We start from the raw sequence: 17,150 nt of genomic DNA, 5'->3' as shown, positions 1-17,150 counted from the left end.
GATTTTACTGAACTGGCCGAAAGAAACTACAACAAGAAATAGAGTATTCTGATAATCAAAACAGACCTCTTCGGATACTTATCAGCAAGATGTTGCCCGACCTCCGTGGCGGAGTGGTTAGCACAGCGCGCTACGACGCCAAGGGTCCTGGTTTTGATTCTCAGCCAGAGCATAGGTGTTCCTTGTTGGATGTCCCTTCATCAGTTTCATTATATATCAATCATCCTGATATTCGCGATTAGCTAAAATTGGCAGAAAAGCAAAGCAAAACAAAATAAATCAATCATTCATTCAGCAAGATGTTTATAATAAAACAAATATTAATCTTTCCTGCCTCAATAACATAAGTATTAAGAACTACGATAGCTAGAAACACGATAGTTCTTACTTAGAAAGACACATAAAATACTGATGTATTTCTGCAAAGAGTTCCGGGTTCGAATCGTATAAGATATTTTATAAAAATATAAACTAAAAAAGTATGTTATTGTTCTCTGGTTAGCACATCGCGCAACGACGCCAGGGGTCCCGGGTTCGAATCCTGGCCTGGGCATGGATATTTGTGAGTGTCCATTCATCAATTTCATCATATCATCACTCATCCCCATCTTCGCAAATTAGTCAAAAGTGGCACAAAAAGCGAAGTAAAATAAAGCAAATCAATCAGTCAATCAATTTCATCATATCGTTACTCATCCTCATCGTTGCGATTATTCAAAAGTGGCAGAAAGGCGACGTAAAATAACAATTTAAAAATAAATCATTCAAGCACTTTCATGAGTAAACGACTCTTTGGTCATTTGTGAAAAAATCAGGTACAGGTATTGAGACGTTTTATATTATACCAACTTCCGAATTCCTAGTTCACTGGATGGATCGTATCCTGTCCTAGCTAAACTGCAGGGAGGAGACGATTAAGTTGACTTTAGTGTCAAGTTGGGTCTACGGTGTGGGTATCGTTTCTTACAAATAAAAAGAGTTCCATTCTATCGATTGACGTCATAGTTTCGAAAACCGAACATTGCATGTCGGCTGAGCACCGAACTTTATGGCTAAAAATGGCAGGCCATCGCTGCACGGTGATAGACGAAAACAAGTACGGTGCCAGTTGGTTGGAAGCAATCCTCGCTGCCATTAACCCTAAATGTCGAGGTATTTTTAGTAACATGGATAAGAAGCGAAGGAGGCAGTGTATGCGGTATTTTCTCTACATATTAAAATATTACTAGATAACAAATTAATACATATCATGATTGCTTTATCCCGTTGCCACATGTTCGGTTACGAAGTCTTCGATTCTAATTTTGATATTGGTGTTTTTACTTGAGCACTACAGTGCTGAAATATGTTAAATTACAGAAATTATGAGGCTGAGGCAAACTTTATATTATTTAGTTAATCTTTAAAAATATGATCTAATTCCCTCTCTCTCTCTCTCTCACATATATATCACTTAAATTTTCTGTTACTTTGATTTTTGCTACTTAGTATTGTGCTCATTCTTGCATTTCTCGCGTCTCTGTGTTTTGTTACTAACCTTGCTACTAATGATTTTTGTCGTCCTTTCGGCAACCGCTTGGGGGTACCAGGCACATCTCTTTCACAAAAGCTCAGTGGGTCATTTTTCTACTTTCAAGCTGAGCGTTGACCTTTCTCACAGTGATCGATTTTATTTTTGGCAGCGACAAATTTCGTAGGAAGAGTTGAGAGCCGTCTTTCTATTCAAAAGTTGTTTTTTGTCAGTCCAGAGCAAGTAGAAGATTTGCATAATATTTGTCTACGAGAAATGGTCTAGAAGGCACCGAATATGTAACTTTGATAATGAATCAAATTAATTTTAAGCAATACTAAATCGTGCAAAGCCCACAAACTAAGAAATCTATTTTTACCATATTGTCAAAGTTCGTTTTAAGTCCACTTTATGCTCAGATAAGCTAATCAATTTTGCTTCAGTTTAAGTCCACTTTATGCACAAGTAGGCTAATCGGGACTAGACATACAGGTCAAAGTGGGATCCAAACTACTGTACAATCTGCCTACATCAGATACTAACTCGTTGTTGAGTTGGTGTTTTAAGTCCACTTTGTGCACAGTAAGGCTAATCGGGACTGGACCTACAGTTTAAAGTGGGATCCGAACCACTATGTGCCTCCACCGGGTATCGAACGCGGGAACCCTTGATACTAACTCGTGGCCGCTTGATTACTGGGCGACAGCGTTACCACTACACCAAATGGGGAGGATCTCCAGCACACTGTTATGTGACTATTCTCTATTAGCAGATACATTTGCTTACGTAGTCGGTATTTTTTACCAAATGTATTTTTCGTTTATTTTTACTGACCTATTTGGGGAACACTAGTTATTTGTTGTTAAATGTTTGTTAATTGTAATCTTGACCTATTTTTTAATTATTATATTATAGTTATTTGTTGTTGAATATTTGTTAATTGTGATGTTGTCTCATCAATCTAAAAATGTATTGTACTGTACATGCATTTATTCAGCTCAATATTTATTACGTCTAGACGTAGATTAAAATGCATACATTTATATATTTATTTATTTACGACTTTGTTTACATGGCGAAGTTAAGGTATTAACAATGCCTTCTCTTCCACTTAACCATTATTTACAGTAGTCAATGTGTTTTTCTTTACAGTTAATTGTATACAATTAAAAAATGAAAAAAAGGATAAATGAAGAATTAAGTAATAAAATAAAAATAAAGTAATGAAAATAAAATGAAAGCAATACAGTTTGAATAGGAGCAGTCATGCTGTGGATTAACCATTAATTACATTGCTCATTATTTTTAATAACACAATTTAAAATATAACTGAAAAGTAAAATTAAACATAAAAGCAATACAGTTTCTACATGGACACACACACACACACACACGCACACACATATTCACACACAAATACCTACATAGAAAGTAGATTTCGTGAGCTAAATGTATAACTCATTGCTCTCTGGAAATTTAATCTAGGTCCAATAAGACGAAGAATTGCCAGAGAGGACATTAGTAATTTTATTTCAAAATACCTTTCAATGAGAAGATATTTTTATGGAGCTTACACTCCGAAACAACATGATATTCATTTTCAGAACACATACAAAGAAATGAAACATTCGCATTGAAGCCACTTTAATGTGAATACTTTAATTTGTTTCTGCATGTTCTAAAAACGAATGACATCATTTATGTTAGTTTCATTACATAAATTACCTCGCAGCTAGTAAAAACTCACCTATAGTTTAATAGTTTAAAAATGCGATTCTTGCTTATGTATTGCTTTGGAATGATGCATTCCTTCTGGTCACTACATTTCACTTTTCGTTCATTTCAGAAAATCAAACATGAGTCCTTTCTTCAAAATAATGCAACTCTTCCTTATGATGACCGGAACAGTGTTAGGCATGTTAATGTTGCTGCTTGTGACTCCGGACATTGAAGAATCGATGTTGAGAGCTGTCAGACGATATCAACGACGTCATCGAGCTGATCCAATTCTTTTACAGACGTAAGTTTCACTCTGAATGTTCATATGATTATGCAAACTGATTTACATGCAGTATATGCAGAAAATGTTGAAGATTTTGATTTTTAACTAATTAGATCAATTAGGCTAATCCATATTGAAGTACGGGCTCTAGAGAGAGTTTTACTTATCTTTTTTGGCTTCCACTGTAACTGAGAAATGTGGAATTTAGATCAATTCTTCTGAACATTTTCAATGAATCAATTAAATCAATTAAACATAATTTGGGAATTTATTTAACATGTTCAGGTATTAGTGGGAGGGCGCGGGTGGATCTCTCAATAATTTTTGGTTAACATTCTCCGAACAAGGTTAAAGCTATTCATGCAATTATGATAGTCGTTGAATTATAAATTCACAAATTCAAATTCAAGAAATTTAGTCAATATTGTCATAATGTTAGAGTAAGTCAAAATTTGGTCATGTATATTTCTTTATGAGAAACTTAAAAAAAAGTAAACTTTGAAGGTCTGCCAAGCAACTTTGGGTGACGCGTTGTCAACGCATCGACTTCCATCGTGTTGTTATCAGGGTTTCTAAATCGGAACCCGCTACTTCTTTTCAACTAATTCTACAACTGTCCTCACGATGCTGGTCAGTACCAAGATTTTGGAGTCTTCACCGGGAAGAGAAGTGTTATGATACTTGATCATTACTACTTGAACACAAAATTCTAAGCTTTGAAAGTTTTCATCAATACGCTCTTTTTGTAGGAAAATTAGCGCCGCCTCCATATTTTATCACCTTCCATATTGAAAAAATTCTTTAATACACCTGATAGTAACGTGATGTAAGGAATACAGGAAACACCTTTACGCCTTAGTGTTTTATGGTGTTCGATGTAATGCACTGAGGCTCAGAGGGACTTACTTTAAAGTTGTAAACATATTCGATGAGTCTTCCTTGGGCATCAAATCCATGGTTGATTAATTGGTTGAGTTGGTGTTTTTAAGTTCACTTTATGCACAGTAAGGCTAATCGCGACTGGACCTACAGTTTAAAGTGGGATCCGAACCACTATGTGCCTCGACAGGGTATCAAATCCATGATTACTTGAATAACAGGCGATTATCTCTAATTAAAGGGTGCTAGGGGGTCTAATCAGAGAGAGATTGACAGCCTCGGGGCCAAGTGCGCCGAGTGGTTGACTTATGACCTTGCCACCGAAGGTTCCTGTTTCGAATCCTGACCTGGGCATAGGTGTTTGTGAGTGTCCCTTCATCAATTTCATTCAATCATCATTCATCCCCATCATCGTGATTTGTGACAAAAGATATGAAATGTGAACCTTTCTACAGATATTCCTCTTCTCGAAGAAACACAGCTCAACAATGTATCTTTAAAGAAAAATACGAGTATATAAGAAATTAACGAGCAGAAATAATATTCCGTGCTGTAAATGTAATTTATTTATTGGTTCATATTAATTATTACAACATTTTTATTGATTCATATTAATAATTTCACATATTTTTTATTGATTCATGTTAATTATTTCACATATTTTTATTTCGGATTCCCGTGTATATTATCTAGCAGGCGATCATCCAGGCTTACCGTAGAATTGCCATAGGTTTTCCTCAATCACTCCAGGTGCAGTAATTTTAAGGAAGACCATTCTCTCACTCTCGTTTCCTCATAGTCTCCTGGACGATGATTCCATAGTTCTCTTACCCCGAGGTCTCGGTTACCCTAATGGTACCAACGAGCATAGGCGGATCTAGAATTTTTTTTCTGGGAGGAGCACAGAATATGGTGTAAGCATATGAGAGATCTAACATTGAAAATATAATGTGCAAATTTTTCGGCACAATACAAAAGCTCTGTATATTTTCACATCAGGACAATTCCAGTGTTTGTTTTGGGTCCAATTTGTGGTCAGATAAACCAATTCGGACTGGACTTTCGAAGTTCATAATTTGTACAATGTGCCTTCATGAGGAAACGAATCGCAAGTACCCTTGGATTATACGGTGATAGCAGTAGTAGATTTTTGTGAAATAGAGGTTATTTGTATCAGAAAGTGAAGAAAGTGGCAAGTTTGAGAATTCATACCCTCCGACGAAACTGCCACAAACATGGGAAATACTGGACGTAGAATGTTCTGTTTTCGTGCTCTTCAGTTTACGTTATTGCCTTGTAACCAACAACCCACTGATTCGATCTTCGGTGTCCACTTATTTAAGTGTCTAATATAAGTCCCGTTAATTAATTTGCGATAAACTTTGTTTTATTCTTTTACAATCTGGAAAATGATTTTTGCTCACTGAAACTTGGTCGCTTTTCCCTTACATTAAAAAATTAAGAGTGATAATAAACTCATTAGAAAAACATTTGGACCTAAGAGGGAAGAGGAGACAGGTGAGTGGAGAAGGTTACATAATTTAGAGCTGCATAATTTTCATCCCTGTTCAGATATAATTAGAATAATTAAATCAAGAAGACATAGCTGGACAGGCCATGTGGCACGAATGGGAGAGGAAAGAAGAGTTTGCAGGATTCTTGTTGGGAGATCTGATGGTAAGAGACCAGTAAGAAGGCCAAGACGAAGATGGAGAGATAACGTTGAGATGGACCTCCCAGGAGAGGGACAGATGGAAGGCCTGCGTTGCTGCAGATATAAACCTTCTGGTTTACGAAGGCTAGAGAGTTGGATGGTTATTGTAATACATTTCATAATACTTCAAAGTGACGTTAATTACACCAAGCACCCAACTAAAATTGATCAATGACAGTGCCTGATTCGCTGGGTCAAGTTATTACGATATTATTCCTGTCAAAACTTTTATTCTTACCTCTAGATTGGAAGTAATTTTCGTGCACTCTTCTGACATTGGAGTACCCGTAATCCGAGCGTTTATTTTCACCGTGTATGCAAATGAAAACATTCCCTTCTGCTTTTTCTCCTCACCTGGAAAGCATAAAGGTAGATTACAATCCCTTGCAGCAGCGTTACAGAAACACTTCCAAGGATCTACGTCACTCCGGCAAGAGATTAGTTTGCATGCGCTGGAGTTTTTCTTCGCTGGCATTGGCACACTCTGCACGAACGGAATCACAATTAACCGGAAAGGGCGAGGAAGGAACGTCGATCGAATTCGTGCGAGGACTGCAGCACAAAGGCCACTGCGGACGCCGGAGGAGGATCAGCCACAGGGACTCAAGAGCTCATAATCAAGCCACTTAAGCATTTATTATTATTATTATTTTACGTCGCTCTAATCCACGCGGGAGACCCGGGTTCGATTCCTGTGCTGATCCATTTTATGTGCGAATTTTTCAAGTAATGTCCCTCCAAGGAGAGTCTCTGGTGAGTAAATGCGGTCGGAGCGTGGTGATGATCACATCATTTCCACAAATGGCCGAGACTGTAAATACGCGGGGCTCTATCTCCACTTTTCCCCACATGCCTTCACGGCATGTTGCAATGCGCAAGAGGTACCTCAATCTATTAACGTCAATCGCGAGGATAAGGATGAACGATGATTAGATGGAATTGGAGAAGAGTAGAGCACAAAAGAACTGCTATGACTATAGAGGAGACCAAGTTAAGAGTTCAGTATGGGCTGTTATGGGCTTTTACTTTTGAGATCCCCACCCCCAAACAAGTGTGTTTCTGTCAGAAACAAAAGTCGTTAACATTCGAAGAGAAAATAATAAATAATAAATATGCAAAAAGGAGAGGAAATGTAAGGTTTTGATGGTCTGTACCTTCTTTTACAATTCAGAACATTCAAAAAATGTGCTTTCCTTTCTTATGTTAACCGCGATTTGGGGAGTTAAAAATAACAGCCTTCCACCTGTTGCCATTTGCTGCAAACACGTGTTGGGAAGAGGGGAGGGGGTGGGGAATGGCCAGGCAAAAGTTTGTGAATAGGATTCCGTCTTGGGGCCAGGTCAAGAAATTTGTGTGTGCGCTTTCTCGTTTGGGGAATTTTTCTCTGTAAACAGGCATATGTATGCACTGGCGGATCTAGCGGTTCACTTGCTCTTACCAAAGGATGACTATTATATGACAAACTATTATAAAAAGTATTGATACCATTATATTAAAGCCCGACCCTGTGGCCGAGTGGTTAGCACATCGCGCTGCGACGCCAAGGGTCCCGGGTTCGAATCGCGGTCGGGCTTGGTTGTTTGTGAATGTCCATTCATTAATTTCATCATTTCATCACTCATCCCCATCTTCGCAAATTAGCCAAGAGGCACAAAACGCGAAGTAAAATAAACTAAATCAATCAAATCAAATCATTATATTAAAAGAACCGAGCAGTTCTTTTCCAGATAGTAAAGTTTGACGCAAATGCATAAAGAGGGAATAGATTTATGAGATACCTAAGTAAATTTAATCCGGGACTTGTTGCTTGCAAGGCAATAACGTTAACTGATGGACACAAAGCGAGAGCATTTTAGATTGAATATTTCCAATGTCTGTCTCTTTCTTTCTGCAATAATTGTTCACACAAATACAACAGAACTTCATGTATTTCACACCTCTAGTAATTGATTAATTGAGTTTTAAATCCACTTTTCTGCACAGATATGTTAATTGGGACTGGACCTACGGTTTTATGAGATATGAAGCATTATGTGCCTCTAACGGGTAAGAAACCCTAATCCCTTAATTAAAATGCGACGACCGGGGGGGGGGGGATTTGCTTTGGTGTATGCCGGTATTATAATGAACACTGTTCCGTTTCTAATGAGACAGTGCATCGAAAAATGTGAAAGAGGCCTCCCCGATGGCGCAGTGGTAACGTCGTCGCCTCGTAATTAAGGGGTCCCGGGTTCGATACCCGTTGGAGACACACAGTGGTTCGGATCCCACTTTAAACTATAGGTCCAGTCCAGATTTGCCTTTCTGTGCATAAAGGAAATAAAAACACTGTCGACGCATGTGATAACATAGAGAGCAAGGCGTATGAAAAGTATATTCGGAAACAGTTATTTTCAAATCTTCCTCCACGGACCGTCATTATTCTGGACCAACAGCTGCAAGAATGAACAGCTTCCCACCAAGTCATGCATTCTTGTATGTTCCTGGTCAAAGCAAACTATTGTAGGTGGCAGCACCCCTGTTGTGACCCCACGCTTTTGATGGGCAATTGCTCTTCCATTTAAGTACATGGGGAATTTGATGCTGAACGTGTTGATATTACATTAAATTGCAAGTTTAATTTCATCTTAACATCGGAAATTATGTCGGAACATCAGTGCTGTGAAACTAAGAATTTTAGTAAGACGATCGTCAAGAACAGAAAAGATATCGGAACTAAAAAAAACAACTTAAAATTTGCACAGCACTTGTTTACGTCACTTTGAATGTTCACAATTTAAGTGCTTTATTGTTGTGAATCTGGTAAAGAATAATACATAATAATTCAACGCGACTGTACTTTTTTTTATAGCTAGTTGTCATTAATACCCGACTCATTTTTTTACGTGATATCATACTTTTCCTTATGGCTAGTAAATATGGTTCTCTATTTTATACATACACATTTATCGAGAAGAATAGTTATTACAAAAAAATATGTTACATTCTGTTTCATATCTCGCAACCTCTAGGGCTTTCTTATTTACAAGAATTATAATTTTAAAAGGACGAAAATACGAGAGGGAAATGTCTGCTTAATACAAAGAAAACATATGTTAATATTAAGTTATCGGATAGGGCATAGTGTATAATAATAAATATTATGCGCTTATCCACTTAATACATTTTCTCTTTGTAATTTGGGTAGTTTCTCCGATTCCTACTCCCGCCTAGTGTTGCCCACGAGACGAGACGAGACGAGACTTTGGTCTGTCCCGTCCCGTCTCGTGAAAATGCTGTCTCGTCTCGTGTCTCGTCTCGAAAATATTCGTTTGTCCCGTTTCGAAGGGTTCTGTCCCGTCTCGTCTCGTCCCGTCTCGTTTTGTCTCGTCTCGTCTCGTAAAAGTGATCCGGGATATCATGCCAACAAAAGTCAAAAGTAGCAGAAACACGAAATATTTTTCCGAAAAGTGGGATAAAGCTCCAAATATTTTACCCATTGCGTGGTGAGAATAAATAAGGTTCGTTAATCATGAGGACATAAATATTAAAAATGCAGTTTGTTGGTTACTGATTGCTAGGTATCTTATGAAATCTACCTTGTGGTTTTTCTGGCTTCCATACAAGAGTGCTCTTTTCATTACTGCTATACATTTTAGAAGTTTTGAAATGTTTTCCACTAGACCTTCTTTCTTTCTGAATGTCAAACTTTCGTGCACTATGAAAATGTACATTTTTTCTTTAAATTCTAAGCTTGGCGCTGGGGAGCAACAAAAAAGTTTTTAAATGTGTAGTACGAACACAAAAGACTATTTAAAATTTCAATATTTAGTATATTACAAATAGAAAGCATTTATTGTTTTTAATATTGTTAAACATCTTCTATGACATAAGTTTCAAAAAGTGTTTCTTTGTGATATTGTGCTGTTTCTTATGCTCAGCTTATGACGCACATACTTCTTTGTTTTCTCTTTAGCCTCTAAGTCAGATACCACCACCGCTTGATCTAATTTATCCTTCGGCAGGCACGCATCTAGAAATATATGTCCGGGGAGGGTGTCCGAGCCAAGTTTTTCAGAAAAAATGATAATAATAACATTAACGACAACAATTAAGCAAATGTTTAAATTAATACATTAATATAATTCATAGGTCTATTCACTTGAATATGTAAATTAATCAATTCTATTATTGTTATTACATGAAATGTTACAAAGAGAAGAATAGTAATATAACAGCACGAATATTAGCTAATATCTAGCTTACGTGTAGTTAAGATCGCCTAAATTTGTATAAAAACAACTGTCCTGGCAAGAAGTTTAATGTCAAAAAAGGTGATGAATTGAATATTTGCTAAATAACAAAAAAGGATGTTAAGTCCACTTGACGAAAAATAAAATTCCTGATTAATATTTTATTCTCATTATTATAAGTAGTAGTGTACATAAATCTTCATTGATACCGTCATTCAAAGCCGTATGATCGCAATAAAATCCTTGTTCGGCATAAAAAAGTAACCCTCGATTATGCTAAAGAAATATATTTTTGTTTAGCTAGAGCAAGGCCCCAGGAGGATGCAAGAAGCCTTTCCTGCAAAAGTGTATGTTGTACGAAGCGAAGAAACGTGACAAAACCACCACGTATGAAAGGCAAACCTGCATATATTTTATATCGCACATTTGCAGAGCCGTGCCTCCTGAAGTTATAAAAATCCCAACTTCAATGATTCCTTTAGACATGCTATAGTTGAAAAAAATATGTTTAGATGCACCAAAAGTGTATCATTATCAGATTATACATATAACGTGTTATTGGAATCAACATATTTGTGTAAATTGGGTGCCTCCCGATTACGTAGTAATAACGTTGAGGTCTTGTAATTAAGGGTCCCCGCGTTCGATACCCAATAGAGGCACAAAGTGGATCGGATCGCACTTTAAACTGTAGGTCGGCTCGCGATTTAGCATATTTATGAATCAAGTGGACTTGAAACCCAATATCAACCTTAAGAATATTAGAACCCACTAATTCACCCGCAGGTAAGTCAAATTTCACATATCCCTCTTCATCCTCGTTCATAGACTTCCTGCAATACTCTTGTGCATGTGGGTTGCATCCCACCAGGTGCGAGAAATGTGAAGAGTTATTCTTTCCCTGTACTGCGTTATTTCTTTTCATAAGAGTAAGGCTAAATTCTCGTTTTATCTGAACTTTTAAAAAATGTGCAAAATACGTCTCTATCTTTAAACAACCACCCTTTCTCATGTATGTGTAAAATAATCCCACTCTGTCTCAGAAAACCTCTTCCTACGATCAAATGAAGGAAACAACTCTCAAGTCTCAACAATTATAATTCTTTGCTTAAATTTCCTATAATTTATACAAACAGTAGCACACATCACGTCCTTTGGTGCACCACTGTCAACAGCTAATGTTACTTTCCTCGTCCTAATAAATTTACTTCCAACCAGTGACGGCGCCAGGGAAATTTGACTGGGGGGGGGAAGGCTGGCAACAAAATATTGTAAGGGGCAGTCACATTAAAACGCCCGAAAACACTACACATATATATATTATACTTATATAATAATAATTATAATAATTATTATTATTATATTCATGTATGGTGTTTTGTGTGTGTCTTTTATTTAGAGTGGACGTTTACTGCCTAAATTTACTTCTTGATTACGAGTTTATCTCCACATGATTCGTTTTAATAAATACATTAATTCTTTTTTATTGATAAGTTGCGTTGTCTCTAGTGGCCTATTTCAGTATTGGAAGACATTCGTAATTTTATAATTCATCGTCTTTCTTGAGATGAAACTACTGATATAAATATTTTAGTTATAAGATAATAATATAAATGACGAAAAAATGCTTCGAAGAGTTTAATTTTCTTGCAAAATAAACGTTACGTTGAAAAAAATGAATCTTCTTAAGTATTAGAAACAATGTGAGGCACTTCTCCTGTAGGAGAATTCTGCTCTATGTGCTTTGGAGAACACATTGCCCACCTTTGGTACGTCCAGGACTTGACAAGAACAGCCAAATGAGGCAGTTTGCATCCAGCATCCTGTTTCGAGCAAGCCTTTTCAAAGATTTTAAGGACAACCATCTTCGTAATGCTGAAGAGTTTTGGGCAAAATTTGTGTTTCACCTTTCAGGGAAATGTTATCACAGGATAAAAAAATCAGACAAAGGTTACAGTTATCTCATAATTCAAGAAATATTCTGACCCTGGCATTACTTACTCTTACTCTACCACTCCAACGTACGTCTGTGCTACACAATTACAGGCACCTATGGGGTTCGTGGGAAGACGTTCTTCGATTTTGTTATGTACGAGAAAGAGCGAACCTGCATCCAATGATTGAAGAGTGGGAAATCCTAATAAGCAGCATTCTTTTACCTGCCTGCGATATGTTTTGAATCGAATTTTAAGTGTAATTTGCATTTTAAGGTTCACGTTCAATACATTTCCAAATAATATCTATCCCCTCATTAACTTCAAGAGTATCGAAGAAATTCTCTTTGTTAAGGTTTCCTCAGACTCATCATCTCGAAATTCAAGTCCGTGAATAGTAAGAAACCGCGATGCATCCACAACAACTGACATGTAGTGTCGGGTTTTCTTCGATCACCTTTGGTCCTGGGTTCGATACCCAGTGGAGGCACTTTTAACTATTAGTCCAATCCCGATTGGCTTTTCTGTGCATAAAGTGGACTTAAAACATCAATCAACCAACCAACCAAATCTTGAATCAACTTTGAATGTCTTTTAATAATTAGCGTTGTCACTAACGACCACGATTAGAATAATTTGCCCGTACTACAGATGATGTCTTGTGGTCCTGAAAATATTCGTGATGTTTTAAAACCATCCACATTCAACACTTTTCCCATTTCTTAAGACAGGTTAAAACTTAGGTTAATCTCGGCTATTACAGGACATAAATGAATGAGAAATCACCTATGCCCAGGTCGGCGCTCGAATTTTGAGCGAAAGTCACATACATATAGCTATATATATACTAAACAAATTAATATTTGTTAATCAAGTTGGTATTATAAGCAGGAAAGTGATATCATGCGGAATACACCACTTTGAAAAGTTGAAAATCGTCATACTCTTATAAATTAACTCTCTTATTATTCGATATTTAATTAACTTCAGTTGGAGGGCCCGAGGGGGGGGGGGTGGCGAAGTGTCTGACATGGGGCGTCCCCCTGCCTCCTCTGGCGTCGTCACTGCTTCCAACCCTCTAATAACTTCGCTGGTGATAGCCTCACCTTCGAAATGGAAGCTCGTGGGTCGGCGAATAATACAAAGCACTTGTGTTCACTGTCCCTCTTTCATTCAAAGTCTGCCGTTTTCCTTCTCAGCTTTTCCTGCAAAACTTCCTGTCAGCAAGCAAAGCAAATTACAGAATTTTTATTGCCCCTCCCTTGCATCAACCTTCATTCCTACTTTAGGCCTGGATTTATGGCACTTACCCGCTACTGCAGGTCAACCTCGCCCCTATGTTTGGTGTTTACCCCCTGAAGCAACGGTGTCCATTGTTCAAAGCGAAACCTCTGTCAGTGAGGAACGGCGAAAAATAGTCTCGGAATACACCCTGGCCGTAAACAGGCTCCCGCCACCCTGACATTGGTGTCAGCTTCCCTCTGAAGTTTGATAAAACTACTTTGTGAAATTTGTTTAGTAACGATTGAAAATGTAGACAATAGATACTACATGTATTTTGCTCATAAACCTGAAGGCTAAATTCACAGAATAAAAAGAACAGCTACAACATTCCTTCATGTGATTTACAGAAAGGCTAATCGGGACTGGACCGACACTTTAAAGTGGGATTCAAATCACTATGTTCCTTCACCGGGTATCGAACCCGGGACCCCTTGATTACAAGGTGACGACGCTACCACTGTACCATCGGGGAGTCCCCATAGAACAAAGTTTCCTTCTACGACGATTATACAGAACTTAGTGCATTTCCTTCATTTGAAATCTATTCTATATTTCGTTATTACAATCCAAGGAATACTATTCTCCTTAAATAAGAAATAAATAAATAAAAAAAAGCATTGGAAATAATCTTCAAACGGACGTTAAAAAATCGAATCCAACCACCTGTAGAATGCTTGAGGGAAACAACAAGAATTTTCTCAACAAACACATTTCCGAAATTTCAATAACATTCTAAAAATTTCGCAACCCGTGCAAATAATCACGTGGTAAAATCTTGTCATGGTTCCCTGTAAACACTAAAATCACCAAATTACTTCTTTCCATAATACCCGTATTTTCTCCTCCTCTTTAGCTCTCAGCTGTTCGGAGTGGGATAATGCAAGATTATTTGTCCCTAATTATCTCCTTCTCTTAGTCTTTGCTAATATCTTGGACTCCTTAATAACTTTCCCAACAACTCCTTATCAATTTGTACTGCCATGTTTCCCACAATGTTTTTCCTACTTCCTAATAACATTCACTTCTGTACACCCTTTGATGTAAAAATTAAATAATAATAATAATAAACCCTATCCGTCGGTCCGTTTATCTTTCCAACCTATAGAGCTGAGACTATGTTTACAAGATAAATCTTGGACTCAGATACTCCACGATCTTTAGGCCCCTCCTTCCACCTTCTCTACCTGCCCTTTTACTTGATGTTATTCAGAATTGTATTAGTATCTAGAGTACTATCGTAACATAAAGTTATTAACCTGGAATATTTTTTAAAAAAATTGGGGAGTAACGCTGTGTTTCGAAAGAGTATAGAAAATAAGTTTAGGTATTCATTCATTCATTCCTCTCTCTAGAATAGTCTTCTTTTGACTTAACACGCGCTTATCAACGTTTCTAATTGAAATACCTTTTTCCAAGCAAACAAGAATTTGCAACTGATTAAATATTTTGCTTTTATTTTTTCGAGACATTCGAGACGAGACGAGACTTTTCAAAAGCCGTCCCGTCCCGTCTCGTGTCTCGTCTCGAAAACGAGACGAGAAAGGCATTCCGTCTCGTCCCGTCTCGAATTTCAAAAGGCTTGTCCCGTCCTGTGAGCAACACTACTCCCGCCGTTGAATTGCACATACGTACTCGCAAGTCGCAACAAGGGGAAACATAAAAGCCTATTGTAAAAATCTATTTTTTTTATTATAGACCCATGGCAGCTAGGGACGACCAAAATTACGTCAAGTTTAGTGCTCTTTGTGCATAAATATACTATATTTAGCCCGTCTGAGCTACCCTGTCGTTGCGCTTTAATATATTAATTCCTAGGTTCAGGAGAATGTAATTTTCAGAATTTTATGACTTGCTACATAATCCTAAAGGTTTACTAAACAATTTTTGTTATCGATTTACACGATAAATTCTTACCTTCGTTGAAAATATCGTTTGAATAGCCATCCTATCGCGCTCCAATGTAAAGCTTAGGGCAACCAGATGACGAACGAAATTATTTAGGGACACAACAGGGGTGGCGCCTCTAGCGGAAAAGTTTGGCAGTGAACAGCCCTGTTGACCACTAACTTTTGTTGCGGCGTGTACTACAGCAGACGCTCGTTGCGCGCTGGAGCTTTCTTCTACTGCGCACCATGCGGCAACACTGTTGCCATAAGCCCCATACTGAACTCTTAAGTTGGGCTCACCAATAGAACGGGATTCGAACCCAAAACCTATACGGTGGAGAAATCAAGAACTCAACGGTATTTGACATCGAGACGACATTTACGTATTTACCTCAAACAAAGGTGCTGAAAAGATTAGAAATTTTCAACCATTCTTCGCGACGTACATGTTTACAACTACATACATGCTTACATCTACACATGTATGTATTGAGCTGTTGGTCTCCGTGTTAAAGTGTTTAGTTAAAGTGCACACTCCGAAGTCTCCTGTTAGATGTGATAATACTTAGGAGGTAAATCCTACAGGAGCGCACTGCTAATCACATCATCTACACTGATGTTGAAGATGGAAGTGTAGATATTATCACAGAGACGAATTCGTCTATGGTATCATGTTCAATTACAGTTTGTGCTCTATTATAATAATTAGGGAGCGGAATTTTAGGTGCTAAAGAACTGAAAAATATTTATTTTTTTATGTTCTAAGAACAGTGAAAATGTGTGGCTAAAAGTTAAAAATATTTTCATTGGAAATTCTGTCAAACAAATAAAGAGATAATCAATCACCAGTAACAGCAGGACGTTAGTTGTTTGTTTCATTCTGTTGATTACAAAGCACGATTCCAAATTATCAATTGCAAATTTACGGCGATTATCTCTGAATAATGTCTTGTAAAAACGACCTTTCCACTTCATACGTAGTCAGACATGCATATTTGAAGCTGGGATATCATATCATGCACATTTACACCATCAATTTCACCTACACGTTCACTCTCCAGAACCTGAGCAACTTTACAAAGTTTTTGGTATTTTTTTTTTTTTTTTCTAACAACCTTGCATGTGATCTGTGATGTAGAGAGTTCAGTTTCCTTTCAACTGCACTAACGCCCTTCATTATTTCACAAAGCAGTTGTGTGGAAGTTTCTAGTTTTTACGACATACAAAAGCGTAAATTTGCAGATAGAGAACCCAAAATTGTTTTATAAATATCCATCTTTCAGTAAATCTTGGAGTATTGCAAAGTATTTCATTTATTTTATGCATTAACTTCAAAATATTATCCAAAGAATTCGGAAACTTTAGTTTGTCTGGAATGTCTAAAATATGTACATTTTCTGCTCTTTCCATTGAAATATGTGTTTCATGTGCTAAAGGTATAATTGGGCATTTTTATGTGAAATTAAGACTGCACATTACATTGCAGCCATGTGGTCTGCATTTCTACCGAGTATGGCCAACTTCCGAAGCAACACAAAAATATGTTTTATCTAAAAATCCGCTCCTTAATAATAATAAGTTAATAAAAAGGCGAAATTGCCAAAAACTAACTTTTCTTCGCTCCTCCATTTCATGTTTTCTTCATTCATCCTCAACGTCGACATTCACCAGGGGAGATAACGAAAGACATGAAATAAGCAAGCCGGACC

The 17,150-nt window shown here is 37.3% G+C and overlaps 1 protein-coding gene across 4 annotated transcripts in view; it reads left to right on the top strand.

The window, feature by feature from the left end:
* The window catches only part of LOC145984202 (sialate:O-sulfotransferase 2-like), an 84,388-nt gene that overhangs the window by 12,851 nt on the left and 54,387 nt on the right, over positions 1 to 17,150 (top strand). For all 4 annotated transcript variants that reach the window (XR_014441285.1, XM_083117730.1, XM_083117729.1 and 1 more), the window contains exon 2: positions 3,357 to 3,530. Coding sequence is in view for 3 of the 4 variants with exons in the window: in XM_083117730.1 (XP_082973856.1) it covers positions 3,367 to 3,530 (164 nt within the window). In the remaining variant the exon portion in view is untranslated. The remainder of the gene's footprint in view (positions 1 to 3,356; positions 3,531 to 17,150) is intronic.

Source organism: Lepisma saccharinum, chromosome 2, assembly GCF_977018435.1.
Source record: "Lepisma saccharinum chromosome 2, izLepSacc3.1, whole genome shotgun sequence".
Lineage (NCBI taxonomy): Eukaryota > Metazoa > Arthropoda > Insecta > Zygentoma > Lepismatidae > Lepisma > Lepisma saccharinum.
Note: the sequence above shows the minus strand (reverse complement) of the source record. Positions and strands in the feature narration are given on the sequence as shown.